The sequence below is a fragment of the Eleutherodactylus coqui genome, chromosome 10 (genome assembly GCF_035609145.1).
Source record: "Eleutherodactylus coqui strain aEleCoq1 chromosome 10, aEleCoq1.hap1, whole genome shotgun sequence".
In the NCBI taxonomy this organism is placed as follows: domain Eukaryota; kingdom Metazoa; phylum Chordata; class Amphibia; order Anura; family Eleutherodactylidae; genus Eleutherodactylus; species Eleutherodactylus coqui.
Genome location: NC_089846.1, coordinates 29,397,530 through 29,419,859, shown reverse-complemented (window position 1 = coordinate 29,419,859; position 22,330 = coordinate 29,397,530). Strand labels below are relative to the sequence as shown.

Below are 22,330 nucleotides of genomic sequence, written 5' to 3'. Positions count from 1 at the left end.
TGGAATAGGAGCTCAGAATTCACAACGCATCCAAATACAGCGGCCCGAGTATCCCGATTCCGTCTGAATTAACACTTGGACCAGGCAATAACAAGATGCACCAAATTTATCATAGTGGTGCATGTTCTGTGATGGATATGGGCCACCATGCATGAAGTTATATACTTTGATATTACTTAGGTCAACTCTTGGTTAGACCATTAATTTGCAGCTAAAAACTGGCACATGGAAAGTTAATTAGGCACAAATTACTACAGTAGGATAGTGACCCAAGAAACAGAGGCATGTCCAATTCATGAATGTGGTTGTCCAGAATTTACTATTGATGACCTATTTAATTCAATGGGAGTTTTGCCTGCCGTATCAAACCAGGCCACTGCAATACGGACAGCAGCATTAGCGTTCAGCGCTGTCCGAACTGACAGCAGGTCAGCTGATCAATGGGAATTCTAGACTATCAACAATTGATGATCTGTCCTCAACAGTAAAAGTCCTAGATATCCCCCATCTCAAGAAAGCAGATGCCCACAAAGTATTATACAAGCCGTCGGTTTAATGAGAAAATTCTGTCCCGAGACCAGAGCATGTATATTACCTGTAGATCTTCTGGGCTGCCTCACCGTTCAGGCAGATAAGGTGGGCATTGCCGTCTTTGGACTATCACAAAGAGCCTTGCTAATGTTAGGACTACCAATGCACTATAACTGCTCTATGATTGGCCCGCAATGCTCACATGATCAGCGATGGCCAATCACAGACCAGTCCATAGTGGTGATCGAAAATGGAGGCAGCAACGTTGGCTGCCCAAAAACAACACCTATAACTGACAGAACGCAGGGACGGCCGAGAAGATAATCTACAGCCATCGCTTCACCCTCTGGCCCAAAGGACTGCTTTAACTCAATTTACATTTTGTGCTCCAAAACCCTACAGTACGGGGGTCTCAGAACCATTTTAAAATCAGAACTGTGATGTAGCATCGTCCCCACCATCAGGCTGGTTTGACAACGTTTTTGTCGAGTTTTGCCTTCGCTAGATCTAACTTTTATATACTGTAATATAGAAACACGCAAAGAAAGTTGCATTGTATGAGTGACATTCTGAGGAGCATCTGCTTTTCCCAAAACAAAGCATGCTCTGACTACGGCATTTTGCTCCCATGACGCTCAATACGTTTATTGCCCTGCATTTAAAAAATGCAATTTGGCAGATTTACTAATCATAATAGATACACGATGCAAACTAACGCCCATTTAGACAATGATTATTGCTCATAATTTGCTCAAAAGCCTTCTTACGAGCAATAATCATTGCTGGTAAATGCGCCCATCCTTCAGTTTTCTCCCGAACGACCATCTTCAGCAGAACAGCTGATAAGACGGACCGCATGCTGTGTTCTGCCATGCAGCGCTGATAACAGCTGATTGCATTGTATCACCTGTTCTGAGCTGTCAGCCCTGCTGGCAGAACAAAAGGAATTTATTCAGAGAACAGCGGGTGGTCCTCTGAATACATTCAGCTCATGAAGGTTCACAAGCTACTAATTAGTACTAATAGGCTCACACGCTACTAATTGGTACTAATAAGCATTAGTACCAATTAGAAGTTTATGCAAAATGATTTTGAGCGATCGTCCTTCTGTCTAAACCCACCTTTAGACAGTCTAAAAAGGCACTAAATGTATCACAGTAGCTCATGCTGGATGATACAATTAGCACATCTTTACCCGTTTTTTGCCTAACTTTATACCACCTATTAGTTGGCTTAGCTTGCGTCCAAATGGTCTCAACTTTGAGAGCCTGTACTAGAAGTCTATGGGAGAGCAAACACACGGCAATCTGAAAAGAGTCGGATTTTCACACCACATGGACTTTAGCGGGGAACAGCTTGAGAACGGGAGAGCAGGCCAGTTAATAAAATATATCCCCAGCTCCACGTCACCTTCCGGCATAGCACAAGGACTTAGTTTATGGTGCTGCTTGGAGGCGACAGGCTCCCTTTAAGCTTCCACTTTTTCACCAATTATGCCATTCCCCAACAAGTCATGCCCCGTTTGATCAGCAAGGTGCAGTGAATTCTCTTTGACGCTTTAGTTTCATAAATGGGTTTAAAACAAGATGTGCCATCAAGTTCCAGAAAACACTGAAAAAAAAAACCTAAAATAGTCCCCACTACCTGAGATACTCTACCTAGTGAGAATAAGTCTGTCCAAGTTTATTCTCTGCTGCTTAGATATCCAAGACGTGCGGTACAGCTTTTCTGCAGTTTTCAGGACATCTGCATTCAGTCTCTGAATGAGTTGTTTCTCTGAATTAACATAAAGGCGTTCCTGCTTGAGGTGGCGGGCGAGGGTGTGGATGTCCGGCTTCACCATTTTGGGACACGATGAGAACCGCTTGACCTGTAAAAAACATACAGAACATATCAATCAGCATGATCAGTAAGAATCCCGTAGAGCTTATTAAGCAATTTAACAACTATACAGAACAACGCAACTATCCACATTCCCAAAACAATTGGATTTTTGCAACATTTGCATTTTTTTTAATATCCCAAAACTTTATTTTCAAAAGATATTACAAATACAACAATTACAATAAGCTGTGAAAGACAAACTCCAGGGATACAACCAAAATCCCAGGTGGAAACAGAGAATTTGGGTTTGGGGGTAGGGGTTGAAGGGAGGGGAGAACACCACACAAAAAAGTGCAAAGCAGCAGGTAGCATTTGTCAGTGAGGAATAACCCAGGCAGATTATTACTCAAGAGATCGCTATATAGATATATAGATATACACCCCCAATAGAGGTAGCATGACATGCACTCAGCAGTGTCAACAATTCTTCCCTTCTATATAGAAGGGACACCTTGGCGAACCGCTCCTGCAAAGTGGGAGGATCAGTTTCCAGTGATAGAACTTTTTTGCCTCCTGAATAAGATATTGTGCTAATGATCCCTCGTGTGGCGCAGAGTGTAAGCTCTCGCCTACGACCTGGAGGTTGCAAGTTCGATCCCCACATGCGTCAGGTAGCCGGCTCAAGGTTGACTCAGCCTTCCATCCTTCCGAGGTCGGTAAAATGAGAACCCAGCTTGGTGGGGGGTAATTAAGTAATAATTACCTGAAAGCGCTGCGTAATAAGTTGGCGCTATACAAATACCAAGATTTATTTTATTTATTATTTATTTATAGCCATTGGCCCCACAACAACTGGGAGGGCAATGGCTGTCATCTCCTCAGTTAATCTGAGGACCCAAGTCAAAAACCTCCCAATCAGGCGACGACCTCCCTATATTTAGGACATAGTTTCCCCCCTTCCACTTCTCTAGGTAACTCTCCGGTACAGCCGGATACCATTTATGCAATGTCAAGGGCGCTCTGTACCAACAGGAAACGACTTGGTATCCATCGACGATTTATATGTGAAGGCAAAACATACCAACCAGTCGGAAGGGTGAAACGTTGTGCCCAATTCCCAATTCCAAGCTGTGCAAGAGGAGGGTAGAGCTGAAGGAGCCCAGTATAATAAAGAGTGGCTGGGAGCAAAGGGGAACAAACACAACCTTTCAAAAGCTGTTAAGGCTGCATGGAGTTTGAGGACTTCCTCAAAGTATCATAAAAGTGTGACAGCTGTCAATTATAGAGAACCCTCAGAGTCATCCTTTCTGATGGAACTCAGTTAGCGAAAGAAGACCTTGCAAGTAGCACATAGGCATAGTCAAGAGGGCTACTCTTATTGTCCTGCCCAAGAATAAATTGAATGAGCCACTAGGAGGGACCCGGTGTGTTCAGTAATCAGAATCAGAGGGCCAGTGATGTCAACCAAGGAGTCCATTTGACGAGCCAATTGTAGTGCCAATGAAGCTTGGAGAGTACAGTATGAAACGATTTACCGTCAATTGAGACTTCCTCCAAATATATATATTGTATTTTGTGACGTGTCATTTATGCTAAAAGGAATATGTTCCTGAAGCATTTAAAAAAGGTGAAATCCGCGCCCAACAAGTTCATACTCACCCGAGGTTTCCCAATCCAGACATCTAGGTGTTTTCCGCTTCCCTGGAAGGTGAATCTCACCACCTGCACGGAGCCGTGGGAAGATCTACTCTGTCCTCCGTACAAATTAATATTCCCCTCTGCTATATCGGGATTTGTCTGAGCAGGTATTTATACCAGGCCATTTACAACCCTATTCCGAGCAGGCAGCGAAAGCGCCAAGATATGGAAGAAGCCATCAGGAGAAACCCTGAAGATACCTACATTGTTGGACTCCAACCAAGACTGCGGTGGATGACAAGTTGCCCCCAAGGCCTCTTTCACACTAGGCTTTCTTATATTACACCTTTTTGGCACTAGCTTATGTAGAATACATCATAAAAGCTTTGTATTCAATGTGGCTTTTTACACTGCCACAACATCCACCCCCTGAATTTTTGCAGGAGGAAGCCGTCTGTTAAGACCCAAAGACTAAAGCATGGATTCAGAACAGAGAATGATGTTACCTATAGGTCTCCTTCCTGGTAAGCTTATAGAACAGCATTGCAGGTTATTAATGTTAAAGTGCCGGGGGGGGAAAAAAAAAAAAAAAGTTGACTTTAGTAGAGAAGTTTCCTTACGCCGTCCCATAACGTAGATCCCTTCCCACAAGATTGTACCAAGAGAAGAAGTGTTTTAGCATAAACCCTGCAAACCTCTGACAAAGACCACATTGTGCCGAGCAAAATAAGTTCTGTACTCGAGTTCCTCTTCTGCAGATTCCAGTAAAGGAGGGGGGAAAAAAAAAAAAAAAAAGGGATTAAAATCTATAAAAAGCACTAAATTATTATGTTCCATCCACAAGAGTAGGACAATAAAGCCTCCAGATACCTCATGCCGGAGGTTACCCAAAAAGCAGGTGGTGTTCCCCCAATGTCCGTTATTCTCCACTTGTGGCTAGTATCATCTCAAGATCAGATCGTTTTTAACTAATCTTCAGTTTTTCCATGGCACCGGCTTCTGTAAAGCTCCGTCACAGTGTTCAGTGGCGATATGGAGGGCAACCCTTACCTTTGGTGAACCTACAAGAATATACTAGGGGACGGCAGAAATAGAAGTTGAATCCCTCCCAGCTGGACGGCTGTGACATCTGATGCTGGTCCAATGATAATAAAATTAGGAATTTGCTATTTATGTCATTCCCTAAAATATCCATGTAGGTTCATTACAGGTGAACCTCCAACAGCTCCGTTCACACCAGGGTCCTGGCTTTAGTTCTGTCATACAGCCACTGCCCGAGACACATAGGAGTCTAGGCTATTCTGACCGGTCACTTTAAAAATAGCCGGAACCTTATTGCAAAATGGGTCAAAATGCAAAAATGCAACATGGATCCTGCATAAATCAGACCAGGGATTCCAGCATGAACAGAGACCGAGGGGCATTTAGGGGCAAGTCTCCTTTCATAGGAATTTAGGACATTTTTGAAATGTCCTACAAATATGTTCTATTCATCTAAGTCCCCGTTTATCAAGAACGTTAATGACCAACTAGGATGTAGAAACAATAGAGAGCTGTATTCCAATAAATATATTTTATGTTCTGTCTAAATAGCTTGATTTTACCATAATCGCGATGAATGTTACCATTTTAATACAGTAAATATATCACTTAAACATGAGTCATATATGACAGTTGGGCGTCAGGTCTGGGAAAACCGTGGCGTTGGAGGTTTGGCTTATCGACTTTACAGTCCTGGCAAACACTTCATACTAGCAATCATCTACCCATTTAAAACCACCTTAACGAGTGCCGACAGGGCTCTGAAAAGAGGCAGATGTGTGCCGCACGGGCATCAGAAGCGGGTGCCCTAGACCGTAGCTGTTCTCCCACCATTCATGGGCATAATAAGAGTTTTCCATTACATTTGCAAACATTACTCTGCACAAAGACCCGTTTTATGTTCCTAAACCTGGTCACCTTACAAAAACTGAAACTATTTTCAGCATTTCCACAGAAACCAGCAGTTCTGATGAATCGGAGCCAGTAAGTACATATTAGCTTACAGGAACAGTTTCCCCTTTAGATTCAGATGCCCTATAAAAAGCTCCTTCTACTCAGAAGAAGCTCAAATATGGTCTCGTCACCGAGTCATGGCTGTCAAATGTGCCGTCTCGGCATTATGGCATGGAGCAAGAACTCTGTGGAGAAAGTCCCATTCCAGCACATCGGGCAACTGGGGAGGCCTGTAGTCTTTCCATGGAGTTAGACCTAAACGCTATTGAAGTCTCTTTAAGATGCCCTCATTCTCAAGTAGTTCTATGATTGGAACCCAATAGTGATCCACGTTTGCCTCCTTTAAACCACGAGGGTCTCAGTCTTCCAGTAGCAATACAGATGCTAAAATGCCTCCACATCACGGCCGTCTGAATGAGGCCTTTGCAATAGTTTTTATATTGTCTTCACTTAGAAATCAGGATCACACAAGTCCAAAATCGTGATGGCAACTAATAAAGTGGCCACAGTAGGGGAGACAATTCCTTTGCACTGAATTTATCTATATCAAGTCATCTAATTAAGCGTGTCATCAGTGCAATATATGAAAAGGCAAGATATCACTAGGAGTAGAGCTTGGAGAACAACCAGAGATGACCCAAAAGACAAAAACAGTTGTCTACCACCCAGAGATCCAATAGGCAACCAAAACAGTGTGCAATGCAGTACAATGCACAGTGACTTTTTTTTTTAACTACAATTTTAGCTTTTCAGAATTTATGGACTAAAGAGAAAGGATTTTGCTACTTCAGTATAGAAATCATGGCTTTTTTTCTTTTAAAGTCTGGAACACTGCCATCTCATTCAAGGAAGGAGCAAATGCATGTCAAACACCCTGAAGAAAGCGTCAGTAGTTTAGGGACCATGTCCCATCATTCCATGTATTTATCTACTCATCCTGTGATGATATTGCTTTTAAGTGCAAGTTAATCACATCATGTCTGTGCCTTGCCATCTGTATATGAATATATATGCATGCCTCTTCGGATCTATTTCATTATGCGTGAAGAAGAACCCTGCGTTGGTTCGGAAGCTCGTTATAACATCATCGTGTATTTTTGTTAGTCATTAAAGGGGGTTTTCTTTTTCTTCAAACCCCCCCCCCCCCCCCCCCCCTGTTCGGCGCGAGACAACCCCGATGCAGGGACCTAAAGAAAAATCCGCACAGCGCTTACCTGAATCCCCGTGCTCCGGTGACTTCTTACTTACCTGCTGAAGATGGCCGCCGGCATCTTCTCCCTCCGTGGACCGCAGGGCTTCTGTGCAGTCCATTGCCGATTCCAGCCTCCTGATTGGCTGGAATCGGCACGTGACGGGGCGGAGCTACACGGAGCCCCATTGAGAACAGAAGAAGACCCGGACTGCGCAAGCGCGGCTAATTTGGCCATTAGACGGCGAAAATTAGTTGGCTCCATGGGAACGAGGACGCCAGCAACGGAGCAGGTAAGTGAAAAACTTCTTATAACTTCTGTATGGCTCATAATTAATGCACAATGTACATTACAAAGTGCATTAATATGGCCATACAGAAGTGTATAGACCCACTTGCTGCCGCGGGACAACCCCTTTAACTCTTTGCAATCCAATTTTTGGATTCAGGGTTTCCTAGCGGTTTTTCTCTTTCTGCCATTATACAATGGCACCATCTGCTGGCTAGAGCCAGTACTGCAGTATGTGACATGTTGGAGAGGCCTCCCCCGACTACAGAGCGGCCAGTAATGTACAGTAAGAATACCCTGCCGGACGTCTTCCGACATCAGAGCTGTACAGCCTTCAATCAGAATGTCTTCAGACGTCAGACAGTGGATTGGAAAGGGTTAAAAGGTATATCTACAAGTTTACTTGGTTTCTCGTGCTGAGAACAATCAAATTATGTTCCATCAACATTCGTATCTCCATTTATGGACTCTTAAGCCCCACCCTGATTCACGCTGGGGACACCCACAAAACAAACCCACTTTTATGACATTATGTATAAACTCCACTATCTGTGAACCAGTCGAAAAATGGGACAGTTGGGAGCCAAGTCCATCAGCTCTAGTGCCAGCTTGGCAAGACTTGCTGCCATTTGTCTTAAGAATAAACTTTTCCAAACTGTCCAGAACAGCTAGTAATGGAAGGTGGGGGAGAGCAGGCACCTGTTGAAGGTTTGGTAGTTGAATTTTAGATTTGCAGTAACGTACACCCTACAATAAAGCAAGGTCACCAATACGCTTAGATGTTTCCAACTCCAGCCTAACTTTTTAGGTTGCTTCCTCCTGTCCATGTAATTTCTGATTTGCAGGCCTATAAAATCATTTAAGGGGTTTTGCGGAACTAAACTATGGATGACCCATCTTCAGGATAGGTTATTTATGGTTGATTAACGAGAGGTCAGTAGCTCATTATCCCTGACTGAAGAGGCCACTTGGGTGAGTGTTGCATCCTCTTCCATGTTTATCAGCCACATGGCCTGAGAGTAGCTTGATTTCATTAAAGTGACTAGGACTGAGCTGGAATACCAGGTACAGCCACTATACAATGTACGGAACTCTGCCTGGTATGGGCTGAAGTGACTGCAACACTTAACCCCTTGAGTGGCGGGTTTCCTACCACCCTGTCGTGCCCACCAGGGCAGGTTTTTTAAAATGGTCTAATTTCAACTAATTTTGCAGTTGCGTCTCAAGAGCCATAACTTTTTCCTTTTTCCATTGACATGGCCATATGAGGGCTTGTTTTTTGCGAGACAAGTTGTTATTTATTAAACAGGGAGGAGGAAAAAAAGAAATGGGGAAAAAAGGGGCCATGTCATTAAGGGGTTAAATAATGTATTAACTTCCTTCTCTGGGTCATTACGACGCACACGGATACCACATGTGTGATTGTATTTTTGATTTTTTTACAAAGTAAAGGGAGACAAGTGTTTATTATTTTTTAAATAATTTTTTTCCTTTTTTTAAATTTTTTTTGTCCCTTTAGGGGACTTCCACAGGGACCCCTCAGGACCCCCTGATCACATTCCGGGGGTCCGATGGTGACAGCCCTTTACATGCTGCAGTGACAGCCCTTTACATGCTGCAGTGACAGACTGCAGCATGTAAAGGGTTAACACAGCAGAGATCGGAGGTTTTCTCTGATCTCTGCTGTAAGAGCTAGTACCTAGCTGTCCTCTGACAGCTAACAACCAGCTCTCCCTGCCACAGAGACCATCGGCTTGCTTCTGACAAGCCGATGGTCTCTATAGCAACCTGTAAACAAAGCAGGAGATTGCCGGCATATCGGCAATATCTTCTGCTCGTTTTTCAAAGGCCTTGCTTTGTTCTCTGTGGATCTGTGCAGGCAGAGCACAATGTCATAGCTTGTGGCATTGTGCTCTGCAGCTCCCATAGTGATACATAGCCCGGAAATCTTCCGGGCTATGTTGCTATGAGCAGTGGAGCTCGTCTCGGAAATTTTCCGGGCGTGCCGCTCAAGGGGTTAATAGAGCGCTGCTGTTACAATAAGCTCCCGAATGGCGAACCCCGCTGATTCAACTGTTGATAGGTCAGTAGTTTAGGGCTGGAAAACCCCCTTTAAATCTTACTGACCTTGCCATACATTAACAAAAAAAAAAAACCCACACACTTAATTTTGTCATTTACTTCTTAAAAAGGGGTTTTCTGAGTTTAAAGACCTTGGCGGCTCTGGAGGGAAGAGGCAAATAGAATGATCACAACAAAGAATAAGAACAACAGTATTACTACTACTCACCTCCCGCTGTGCCCCCCCCACCCAACAATTTTGGCTGCTGCTCTGGTCTCTGTTTACTTTGGCTGCAGCGATCATGTGGGTTGTTTACCCAAGTGTCTGCTGCACCCAATAGGAGGTCAGCAGGGAAACCGCGACGTCCCGCAAGTCTGCCTCAGGGCTTAAATGCTAGAAACGCAAAACTAATTTACTGGATGTCACCAGGCCTCCTGACGTCAGACGAAGGAATGCCAAACCACGGCGGGTAGATTTTACCTCATTTTGTGGAAGGGGCAAAACTATATAAAAGCGGAAAACCCCTTTAACGCTTGGAAGAAACACCTGAAGGAAAAAAATATATATGCATTATACATGTTGCAGACTGTATAAAACCTATTCCAGAAAAGTAGCGGTTAGAGAAAGAAGTTGAAACGTATCAAAATGAAGATACAATACATTAAGCATAAGAAGGGAAGAGATGTGAACCAAGAGTCCCAGTCACTTGTGTCACTATGAAACGCGCAGTGTTCTGTCTTGGCAGATGGAAGACATTCTCCTGTTACTAGGTTACCCTCCTGAAGTACAGCACACACTGCAAGTATATTAGCAATTTATGTCTGAACGTACGAAAGGGCAGATTCACCAACCAGTTGCAGGCGTAATGCTGGTGCAAGAAGGTTTTTGTGGGTTTTTTTTTTTTAACCTATGGGTCAGCAGCAGATGTCTAGTATGGTATACTATGCTAATTGGCACACATGCCGTCTCACACCTTAGTGGCCAATATACACAGCTTTCATCTGTAATATTCCACACCTGGCGAGGATGGAGTTGAGTGGTTGACTTTCCCCTCCCCGTCTACTCCAGGCCTCTGCCAAGCACTGTTCTTTCATAGGTTCTCAATGCTATTTCAGGTCACTGTTTATGTTGTTGTTTACATTCCTCTGCCCACAGATGTGCTGGACGTTGTTACACTTGGAGCAGAATACAGTAAGGGATACCGCAGAGCAGCATGCGTAGTGCCTGTGCTACTGTACTTAATGCATCTTCTATGGATGCGCACTTCCTAGAGCCTTCCATCAAAAATAGACAAGTACGTGAATTGTACCTCTTAGTGACGGCTAATGTGCCTTTTACGGCGGTCACTAATGGGCTTTAAACCTGCTCGTACATCTTTTTAAGGCGGTGGCTTGGTTGACTACCGACGGACAGGCTCCTGATGTAACTGTCAGGAATGGAGAAACATCAGATCCTGGCAGTCTAACCCCTTACATGCCACAATCAATAGCGACTGCAGCATTAAAGCAGATGGTGGAGGAAGCGGGCTCCTTTTGTCACTCCATATAACACAACCTATTAGACCCTGCCATCGGCGGAGTCTAACAGGTTGATATCATAGGCTTAGCAGGATGCAGTACATAAGTAATATTTAGATTTTCTTTTAATTCAACTCAAATGGTGAACGCCATAAAGATACTTTGACAAAGTAATGCAGGACCTGCTATTTTTTTTTCTTGTGTTTGCACCCCCCCCCCCAAAAAAAAAAGCAATCCAAAAGTCACATGAAGCTCAAACTGGTACAAATAAAAACAACCTCTCACAGAGCTCTGCTGCCTTGGGAAAAAAAAAAAAAAAAAAAAAAAGTTATGGGTCTTAGGCTAGTTTCACACGGTCCAGCCAATATGGGGCTGTGAAATTCGGCCCAGTGCACAAATCTAACGCAATTTTCCGGATTGTGTGAAAGCGGCCTCAGAAAGTAGCGATGCAGATTTAAAACACAACATGATTATTTGTGCTAGAGTAACAAAAAATAAAATAAAAAAAATAAAATCTATATATACACTGGGTATCACGCAAACAGGGGACAGATCTGTGCCATGATGAAAACAAGCATTGCCAAGTAAACTGAATTGACTATAATTGGATTCGTTGGGCTTCCATTATGCTGCCCGACATTGTAGCAGCCAATATAGCGCAGCGTGCTGGGACGATGTGGCAGAGGCTCTGAAAGGAGATGTGCGCAGAGCATAAGAGCTCATTTTTCGTATGAGCTCCAATCAACAGGACCATCACCTTCTGCAGTGCCGTTAGCGTCGTTACTAGTCTTTCATGTCCCTGACCAGTAGAAACACCGTCACAATAGGCCAGCATTCAGTAATTAAGGGCCCTTTAACTATTATTGCTTAGTTTATCCCTAGATCACACAAAACTGAACGATAATGGTTCAGTGTAAACGCAGTCAGCGATTGAACGAGGAATGATAATTCGCTAGATTATCGTTCAGTTTAGGCAGGCGTAAAAATCTAAACCCCAATCAGCCCTTGTAAACAGGCAGTCAATCATTTACGAACGACTGCCTGTTTACTATGAATAGAAGCAAACGGCAAAAGGAGATCCCGGGTACGCTCCTGCGCCATTCTGTGAGCAATCACACAAGACAACGATAGTGCAAATAGTCGCTCATAATATTTGCTACAGTGAGCAGTGCGCCTACAAACAATTGTTTGTGAGCTTTGTCACGTAGCGATTATTATTTAATTTCACGGTCATTGAAGCGCACACCTCCCTGCAAAGTTTATTGGCTAGATGTTGAAAGCCAAACGACTACCTATTTACCCCAGGCGATAATTAAATCCACCAGCAACTATTTTTAGGCGAAGTAACTAGTGAATGAGTTCTCACTTGTCACCCAATTGGCGTCTGGGTTTACAGGGAACAACTATTGTTGATTGAGTGATTATTCAGCTGGCAGTTGTTGCGTGTAATGCCACCCATAGGCCAGCGCGCCCTTTTTTAATCTGGTTTAAACGATTTCTTGAGCAACAACCATTGCGTGTAAAAGAGCCTTAAGTTAAAGGTACTGTTAGGCTAGTTTTACACAGGTGAGCACAATACCGGGCCATGAACCTCGGTTGTTGGGAACGTGCGAGGTCCCTGTTGATACGAGGAGTTTGTGTCCAATACGCCTCCCATCACTTCAGTAAGGGGGCAAATCCTCTGGCATGGCTGCATTTCTCATTGTTTTCAATGGGAAACTTTGTATCACACTCGCGTGCGCCTCGCATGTCGTGCAATTTGTTTTCCTGCCCCATTGTGGACAATAGGTAAGGCTTTCCAAGGGGGAAGTCCGCACGCAGCATGAAAATTCGTCTCTTTTCAGATTTCTATATGTGTGCTCTCTCATAGACTTCTATGGGAGAACACACACACATGGCATCCTAAGTCAGATTTTCATGCGCCGCCCAGGAGAGGAGAGTATAAAAACCTTTATTACGTAAAAAAATAAAATTAAGCAACTCTGTACAGCCCCATCTACTATAATGAGCCATATGCAGACAGTTGCACACACTGACAGCATATACAGGTGAATTATATACCCACCTGAATACTGTTGGGTTATCAGCCAATTAATACATTCACTACCAAACTTCCATCTCTTGCACATACATACAGTATAAGTGAATATGTCTTCGCGGACCTCGGTGGGGGGGGGGGGGGGGCTTCCAGAGTACCAGCACCAGTCGGGCTCGGTCCGCACTCGCTCTCCGCAAGGAAGGAGGAGATCTGCACTATGGTTCGTGACTAGCGAGAAGAAATCTCCTTCCTGTACATCCCCTCATATAATAATCATCAATGTCGAAGGACTTTCTCTTCCTGGAAAGGCACCTCTACTTCCTGTTATTCTGTCTCGGCTGGAAGGTTCTTACAGGTTCTTCTCTACTGTTCTCACAATTAACCTCTTGCGGCTTTGCGTTGCTTTTGTCAGTCCCTTTACTGCAGACAGAAGATTGCAACAATCTATAGAAGATAATTGGAATTCTAGAAGCTGACAGCTTAACATAAAGTCCAGGACTTACACTGCCTGACAATCGGGCTGTATGGGAGTTCCAACGATCATCAGGTGAACAAGCAAGAAGTTCATCAGCCTATGAGTGACTTTCAGCAAGCATAAAAAAAAAATCATCGGCACATTCCCCATGTAGTGATCACATCATGATGAACCAACCACGTCCTGGAAAGGGGGTGCAGAACAAGCGCTCACATCGTTCCCACAACTCCACGGTCATCAAGTCATACTCAGTGCAACTCATTCTTGATCATAGTCCGAAGACCAAACTACCATAGAACATACAGCTCTTCTAAAAAGGCGCATTTCCAGTGAAGCGAACACAAGCGGCGAGTGCTGGATACAAGTATAGGCGCTTTACATGAGCGGAGTAAATAAAAGATGAGCTGGAATTGTGAAGACTTGTATTTCTGGGTCAGGATCGCTCCGTCTCCTCTTATCTGAAAAGTTCCTAGACAACGCAGCTCTCAGAATAGTTATCAGATGCTTCTGCTGGAGTTTACAGCAAGTGTAACAATCAGAGCCGATTCGCAACAATGTAACGATTCTGTTGCAAAGTGTTTGGCAGCAAAGCAAAAAAGATACAAAACCACAACGGAGAAAAAAAAAAAAACAAACAAACACAGAACAAGTTATGACACCAAAACTTCTGCAGGCTTTGGTAGTCAGTTGAACCCCTCTAAGAAGCACTGATAGGACCAGCAGCCAGCAATAAGACGTCTCAAAGACATAAAGGGGTCGTCTAGAGAAAAGGACTTAAAATTTAGGGCCACATCACTTAAAAGCAATAAAACACATGGTATGTCCCCGATCCAGCGCTGCACCCCACAATGCACCTGGACTCTGACGGCAGAAGTCAGGTGACCAGCTGCAGCCAGAGGACGCAGCGTCACCACTTGTTCTCCTGGCGGCTTCAACGCTTACACCCTGGGCGCCATGATGCCAGGACTTTAATACTGCACCCCACCAGCAGAAGTCAATGACTGGACATCCCCTCTAAGTATCGCTGCAAATGCATTAACAGGAAAAAAAACAACTGTGCTTACCCATCCTCTGTCCCCCAACCCCCTCCCCCTCATGGTCTTCCTTAGGACCAAATAACACTTGACCACTGCAGCCAATCGGAGGTACCGTTCTCCCGGCATCAAAGCTCCCAGCATCTGTGCAGTGATGCCAGAAGAAAGGCACCAGATCGCTGGGGGGAGTAAAGTCAGGTACGGCACTGGTCTCCATCCTCGCTGCACTGACAGCGGGCCAAGCGTTCAGCTAATCGGCGAGGATCTCATGCGGTGGGTCCCCAACGATTAACCATTGATGACCCATCTTCAGGAAAAGTTATCAAAAGTTTTTGCCTGGAAAACCCCTTTTTGTCACTGAAGAGAGCCACCTTGTAACGTGCTGACCCCCCCCCCCCCCCCCGATCTAACGCCAAAACCCACCGGATGGTATCACAGCAGGAAAGTGGGCAACCACTGCAGAAATAGTGTGACCTAGCGCCCATACAAATGGATGATCAAGCAGCAGAGCGGCTCCCCACATTGGCGCGGTGCCCCCTCTATGAGGCCTACTAATAGGGGACCTCGTAATAATGACCATCTATGACGGTTGCATTAGTTCTTATAGAATCTCAGTGACGCCCGCACGTCCTAAATGGATCTAAGAGTTGGGAAAAGCACAAAGAATCCGGTATTAAACGATTTACCGCTGACCCATACGTACGCGGAAATATCGCGCCATCGTTCACATACGACGGGAAGATCGTTCTGATACTCCAGTCATTGACAGGTCGGATATGGTTCTGCACTTATATGGAGTCGTACCCGACATTCTCAGGCGCGATTCGCATCGCATAGCACATGGACAATGCGTTTGTGCGATGCGCGGGAAACCGCACGTAAACATAGAACATGTCACGATTTTTCGGGCTCGCAGGAAAAAAAAAAGGGGAGGTTGCCCACGTAAATACACCTATTAAAAATAATGGTTGTATTTTCGTGCGTCTAAGTGGACAAAACGCGCCCAATTTTGTTGCGCATTCGGTCTCCATTGGATGCTATGCATTACATCCATGCTATAAAGAAACCCTCTAATGACCTTTCGTTCACCTGAGAGCCTCAACCGCCACCTTAAGGAAACCGCAGCGTTCAGATCCCCGAAGCATAACGCCATTAAGCACCGAGGACGGTCTGGCAGCCAATGAGGAACAAGCGTTGTCGCCAGCGACCGCTGACAATACTTGATCTCCGTGTACCTGTGCAGGTGGAGCAGAGACACGCACTATATGGCGCCCCCATCCTCTGCAGGCTACAGGGAGGTACTGCAGGAACCAGGAGTTTAAGGATTTGTCCTCTTGGCTGATGAGGGGGCGTGAAAGAAAGGGCAAAGTCACCGAATACATTATATATAGTGTAACCAGGCACTTCCATGGAGCATGGGCACAGTCCTATGACAACCCTTCCTGTGCCCTGCCCTGACAACACCCATGTCACATCCCTCCGCACACTGACCCCTCACTACTACCACAAATGACACTGCAACAAAACCACTCCGCCCCCTCCAAACACACAGAAAAGCACCCATGCAGTTAGTTATGTACTACGACCACATCTTTAGAAGCCCCCCTGCCGCCCACAACCAGCCCTGCTCACACGGATCTCTCTGGCCCGATCTCCGCCCTCCGGTGCTGCCGGACTCCTTGTCAGCCGCAACCTCCCAGATACAGAACTCCGCGCATGCGCGGGAAGCAAAGGCAAAGCCCGCATGACGCGTGCGCGAGAAGGAGCAGCAGTGGACATGTGCAGGAACTACGTAGTAATCCCGACGAGCATGCGCACTACTGATGCTTGTTTATGCGATTACGCATGCGTGCAAGTAACAGGAAATCGAAACGTATTGGACGCGTAGTAACCCGGAAGTAATTGTTTCATCGGCGCTTGGGCAGTGGTAAGCGCATGCGCAGTAATGTCACGTGCTGGCTTGTAGGCTGTGAAGAGGGTGGTGTTATTCTCAGTGTGGGAATGTCATATGCATTATATATATATATATATATATATACGCACAACCGGTTCAAGCACTCTATTGACTTTTTAGAGCAGTGTTTCCCAGCTCCACTCCTCACGGCATGTTTTCAGGATTTCCTCCACATTGTACAGGTGTCTCAGACATTGCCAGAGGTGCTCTTAGGATATCCTGAACACATGACCTGTTGGGGCCCCTGAGGACTGGAGTTGGGGGACCCCTGTTGTAGCGTATCCTGACTGACTGATGCAATGGCTTCTGTGATGCCGCAGCTCATAAATGGTGGGTGGTAAGGGGGGCAGGTAGACTAAGGTCGCCCGCACAAGGGCGGATTTGCATTGCGGAATCCGCCCATAGCATGCTATGGAAACCGTTTTTTACTGCACACGAACGGAAAGCAATAGCGATTTTCCGCTTGCAGAGGAAAAATCGCAGAATGCTGTGTTTTAAGGCGGTGGTTTCCATTGAAGTCACTGGAAGGAGGTGGGGGGGGGGGGCGTCCTGTTGGAAAATGGAATCTGGGATTTCCTATTCCGGCTGCGACAGAAGCCATATCTGTAGCGTCCAGGTACGAAATCCCCAGGATTGTTTCCTCATGGGAGAGAAGGGGCCGGACACTTTCCTGCAGGGTATAGCGCAAAACACATTCACCTCAGAGGGGAGTCACACATACGCTCCACCTAGACAGGGGGGTTCACCTCCCAGATTCTGACATTACGTTACGGTGGAGGGCGGCTTCACCACTAAACACATCGCTTTCCAAATTAAACATTTTGGACTCCAATAGTAAGACTATCCTTGTTGCTCATAGCAACCAATTACAACGCAGCTTTAATTTCTCAAGCTGCTGAGGTTAAGGGTGCGGGCAGACGAGCGTAGGCGTATTTACGTTCGCACGAGCGCAACGTATAATCGCCCGAGCGATCGTTTTTCACCGATCACGACCAGAGCTAGAAAGCGTATTTTCGTTTGTTCCTACTTTGCAAACGGTCTTTTCGGCGATCGAATATGCGTTGGCGCGTATTTCGGTCGCATATGTTCCGTTTTTTTTCGAATTGCCGTTTTTACGCGTCGTAAAATCGCCCATGTGAACGAATACATTCGAAACCATTGCCTCAGATGGTCACGTATATACGTTTGGTCGCAAAAACGCGCCGTTTATGCGCTCGTCTGCCCGCACCCTAAAGGAGATGTCTCGAGGCAGGAGTGGATTTTTTTTTTTGCCCAGTCCCCCTAATTAAGCATACATTACTAAGCCCCCCTGTAAATGACTTTTCTAGCTGGTTTGTACTTACCGTTCCAGCGTTTCAGCAACTTATAAAAATTTTCCCAAGATGGCCGCCGGCTCTTTTCCCGTCGCTTGCTGTAGCCCGACGTGCGCGCTCCTGAGACGCTACCAGCTGTGTCTCCCTGACAACCAGACGCCCCGCAGCCGCCGACCGGACCCCTGGAGTGAACACGGCCGACCCACCGCCAGGCAGCAGGTAACCGGCGCAGCCCCCCCCTCCCCCGGCACAGCGGCAGCCCCCCCATCGCAGCGGCAGCCCCCCCATCGCAGCGGCAGCCCCCCTCCCCGGCGCAGCCCGCCCCCGTTGCAGCGGCAGCCCCCCCGGCCCATCACTTACCAGGACGGCGGGACAGCTGGGCGGCTTCTCGGGACAGCTGGGCGGCTCTGCACCTTCCTCTAACAGAGGATGGTACAGAATGGCCGCTCCAGCGCGCTCCCGAGCAGTGACAGCTCGTCTGCGCATGCGCAGAAGAGCTGTAGTGGGGAGCAGATTGAAGCGGCTCGTGCTGAAAGGAGAAGAACGGACTGCGCAAGCGCGTCTAAAAAAGCAAGCTGCCAGCGAATTTAGACGGAACCATGGAGACGAGGACGCTAGCAACGGAGCAGGTAAGTGAATAACTACTGTATGGCTCATATTTAATGCACGATGTACATTACAAAGTGCATTAATATGGCCATACAGAAGTGCTTAACCCCACTTGCTTTCGCGAGACCACCCCTTTAAGTAAAAGCCATGCTGTGATTGGTTACTATGTGCAACAAGGACAATCTTGTTGCTTCATAAAAAATTTTCGTGAAATTGGGCTTGCCACCAAGTGGGAACACCACCAGTCCAGCTGGTATTACTATCTAGAAAACTGTGCTGCTATAGTAACATCATTTGCAAGCCCCCTTCACACAAGCACATGTATATTTGTATGCGCCTAAGTGCTTTTTTGCGCATGCATTGGCACATTTTACTTTACTTTTTGCGCCCGCAAGGCATCATTTGCACTAGGCAAATACGCCCATGTGAATCTAGCCTAAGGCTGGCATCACATGGGTTTATCAGTGTAGGCCATTGACAGAGCATAGAACTACAGATGAACGAGCATACTCGCTAAGGGCAATTACTCGAGCGAGCATTGTCCCTAGCGAGTACCTGCCCGCTCGGAAGAAAAGATTCAGGGGGCGGAGAGTGGGGGGGAACGGAGGGGAGATTTCTCCCTTGCTCCCCCCTGCTCACTCCCGCAACTCACCGCTCACCCCTGCCGGCACCCGAACCTTTTCTTCTGAGTGGGGAGATACTCGCTAAGGACAATGCTCGCTCGAGTAATTGCCCTTAGGGAGTATGCTCGCTCATCTCTACATAGAACCCATTGATTTTAATCGGTTTTTTTTCACATGCACATATTTTTCTATTTTGGTCGTACGAAAAAGACACAGCATATTCAATCTTCCTGTGCATTTGCAAATTAATAGTTCCTATAGAAGTCAATGGGGATGCGCAAATGCATGGACTACACTAGGAGATGCCTGAAACACTGCGTAATTGCACAGGAGAACTGTAATTGCACATTCTAGAACTCTGGACTACGTATATTAATAGCTGTCTAATTATTATTAATATTATCATATCAGTCTAATTACTGCTAACATCATACTAATATTATAATTGTTAGGCCGAGCTCACACAGCGGATTTGATTTGCGTATTCCGCGATCAGTACCCACGGTAATACGTGGCCATTGAAAGGCATGAACTTTCACAGCTGCGCTCAGATATGCAGAATACAGATCGCAGCATGCTCTATTTTTGTGCAGATTCTGCGCGGACGGCGCCCATTGAAGTCAATGGATGCGAATGTTCCGTCACCCATATGCAATTAACATTCCATTTGAGCAGCGGAAACGCTCACAACTTCAAAGGAAAATAGATAATAAAGCCGAAATGCCGTCAGGAGGGGAGTGAGAGATCTTTCTTCCACGTGGACGATATGCTGTGCATTGCGTACAGCCGCGCAGAAAAGCGAATATATCTGTGATCTTCATTCGCAGTTGCTTTCTGCAATGTATCGCAGGTCTTCTGCTGTGGAAATCTGCATGCAGAATCCAATCCCTTTGTTTGAACTTGGCCTTAGTATTATATTATCCTTGTTATAATTAATATGACTATATGCCATTTATGCTATTCCAGCTAAAGATTCACATTGTTATTACCGTGTTTCCCAGAAAATAAGACCCTGTCTTATATTAATTTTTGCCCCACAAGAAGCACAGGGTCTTATTTTCAGGGGATGTCTTATACTTACCAACAGGCACCGTTCAGGTCCCTCTCGCTGGTCTCTGCAGTTTCCGACAGGCTTCCTTGCAGTTCTCAGCGCTAACAGAAGATCGCTTGCTGGTAAGGGGGTTTGTAAACACCGCCTCCAGCAAACAATTGCTCTGATTGGTTCTTGAGCATCGCGGCTCAGCCAATCACTGCGGTGCTTGATAAACCAATCCCAGCCATTCAATGTAGTGTAGCTAGGGGTTATTTTCAGGGTAGGGCGTATATTTCAAGCCACCTCATTCCCCTAAAAATCAGTGTAGGTCTTATTTTCAGGGAAACACGGTACTGTTAAAGGTGTTTTCCATACAAATACTATTGATGACTCGTCTTCAAAATGTAGAATGCCTACAGGTGGTACCCACGGGCAACCTGGGAATAAACACTTCTGAAGTGTCAGGAGAAGGTAATAGTTTTTAGAGAATACAGACACAAAATCCAAACTAAAAGCTGCACACGTTGCAAACTTTAATAACTTCTGACCATCATTCATGTGACAGCAACTTTACATATCTGGAATATCCCTTTAAGTGCCCGGCTGCATCCTAGCAACTATCACTCCAGTGCTGTCCCACAGGAGCGATGATCGCTTACCTAATGGAAGCGGAGCGAGCCGGAGATCGCTTCCGGGCGATCCCTTTCATTCACAGTTAAAAGGCAGTTTCTCACATGAATGACTGCCTGTTTACACAGGCAGATTGTTGTTTCATCTTTTTGCCTACACAAACGTAATTACAAACAATAAGCAAACTAATTAGCGTTCCTCATTCAATCGCTTGCAGCGTTTACACTGAACAATTGGAGATTCGCCCAATCCAGCGAAAATCTGAATGATAATTGTTCTGCGTAAAAAGGCCTTTAGAAGACTGACTGCATGAGTGATCTAGAGATTTATCATAGAAGGTTGGTGTGTCTAGGAATCTGTAGAAATATGTGTGTATGTGTAAAAATGGGAGTGTATATATGTATATTTTCAATGGTACTTTAATTCTAATGAGTTGGTGAATATGTACTAAGGTTTATTAACATAACACTGAACCTGGCCTTTTAGACCCTGTTTACATCATGTTTATGGCCTCCCTTGAACGTATACGCCAGGATGTATATATTAAACAGATACCATACAGTGATATGAATCACCCATAGGGTCCCAGTGTAAGGCCTTATGCCCACGGCCGTGACAGACTCCGCCAGCAGAATATCGCAGCGGAATCTGCCACGGTGCCCCCCACAACCCCCATACTTACCACTCTGGACCCGCTGTACGTGTCCTGCATAGAGGGCCAGCGCGCATGCGCAGTAAACACATGACGTGCCAGCAGTGTCAGATGACAAGGTGGGCGGGGACGCGTATTCACGCAATACTTCTGCTGTGCTACAGTGGAAGTATAGCGTGACGGCCAGCTTCCATTGTCTACAATAGAAGTTGGCCGCGTGTATTACCGCGGCATTTAGAACATGGCGTAGTTTATTTCACGATGTGGAATTCCGCAGCGTGAACATTTGAGCTATTAGGTTCAATAGAACCTCATAGCTGCGGGACAACGCTGCATATTTCCGACACATAAAACGCCGCGGAAATCCGTCCGTGCGCATAAGCCCTTAATGAAAATACACTTATTGTCAAGAAAAATCAAGAACCTAGAAGGAGTTGTCTGAATCAAATGATTCTTTATACATGTGTGATTGTAACGTTGATATGTGATTACAATATCAGAGCAAAAGGATAATTTATTGCTAAAAAATTACCCCTTGAAGGGAGGCTCTAGTACCCTGTTGTACCGTCTCTGGCTTGGATACAAGATGTGATACATGTGGGCATGGAGGCTCTAGTACCCTGTTGTACTGCCTCTAGCTTGGATACAAGATGTGATACGGACAGGCTTGGAGGCTCTAGTACCCTTTTGTAGCGCCTCCAGTTTGGATACAAGTTGTGATACGGGCAGGCATGGAGGCTCTAGTACTCTGTTGTACCGCCTCTAGCTTGGATACAAGATGTAAAACGGGTGGGCTTGGAGGCTCTAGTACCCTGTTGTACCGCCTCTAGCTTGGATACAAGATATGATACAGGTGGGCATGGAGGCTGTAGTACCCTGTTTTACCACCTCTAGCTTGGATACAAGATGTGATACGGGTGGGCA

At 45.7% G+C, this 22,330-nt stretch overlaps 1 protein-coding gene across 5 annotated transcripts in view; it reads right to left on the bottom strand.

Annotated features, from left to right (window-relative positions):
* GAPVD1 (GTPase activating protein and VPS9 domains 1) overlaps positions 1 to 16,333 on the bottom strand; it is a 55,309-nt gene extending 38,976 nt beyond the window's left edge. For 3 of the 5 annotated variants that reach the window (XR_010786947.1, XM_066580753.1, XM_066580754.1), the window contains exons 1-2: positions 16,225 to 16,333; positions 2,190 to 2,401 (exon numbers count right to left, since the gene is read on the bottom strand). Coding sequence is in view for 4 of the 5 variants with exons in the window: in XM_066580753.1 (XP_066436850.1) it covers positions 2,190 to 2,374 (185 nt within the window). In the remaining variant the exon portion in view is untranslated. The remainder of the gene's footprint in view (positions 1 to 2,189; positions 2,402 to 16,224) is intronic. The other 2 variants (XM_066580756.1, XM_066580757.1) reach the window with 1 other exon arrangement.
* Between the last annotated feature and the right edge of the window lie 5,997 nt (positions 16,334 to 22,330).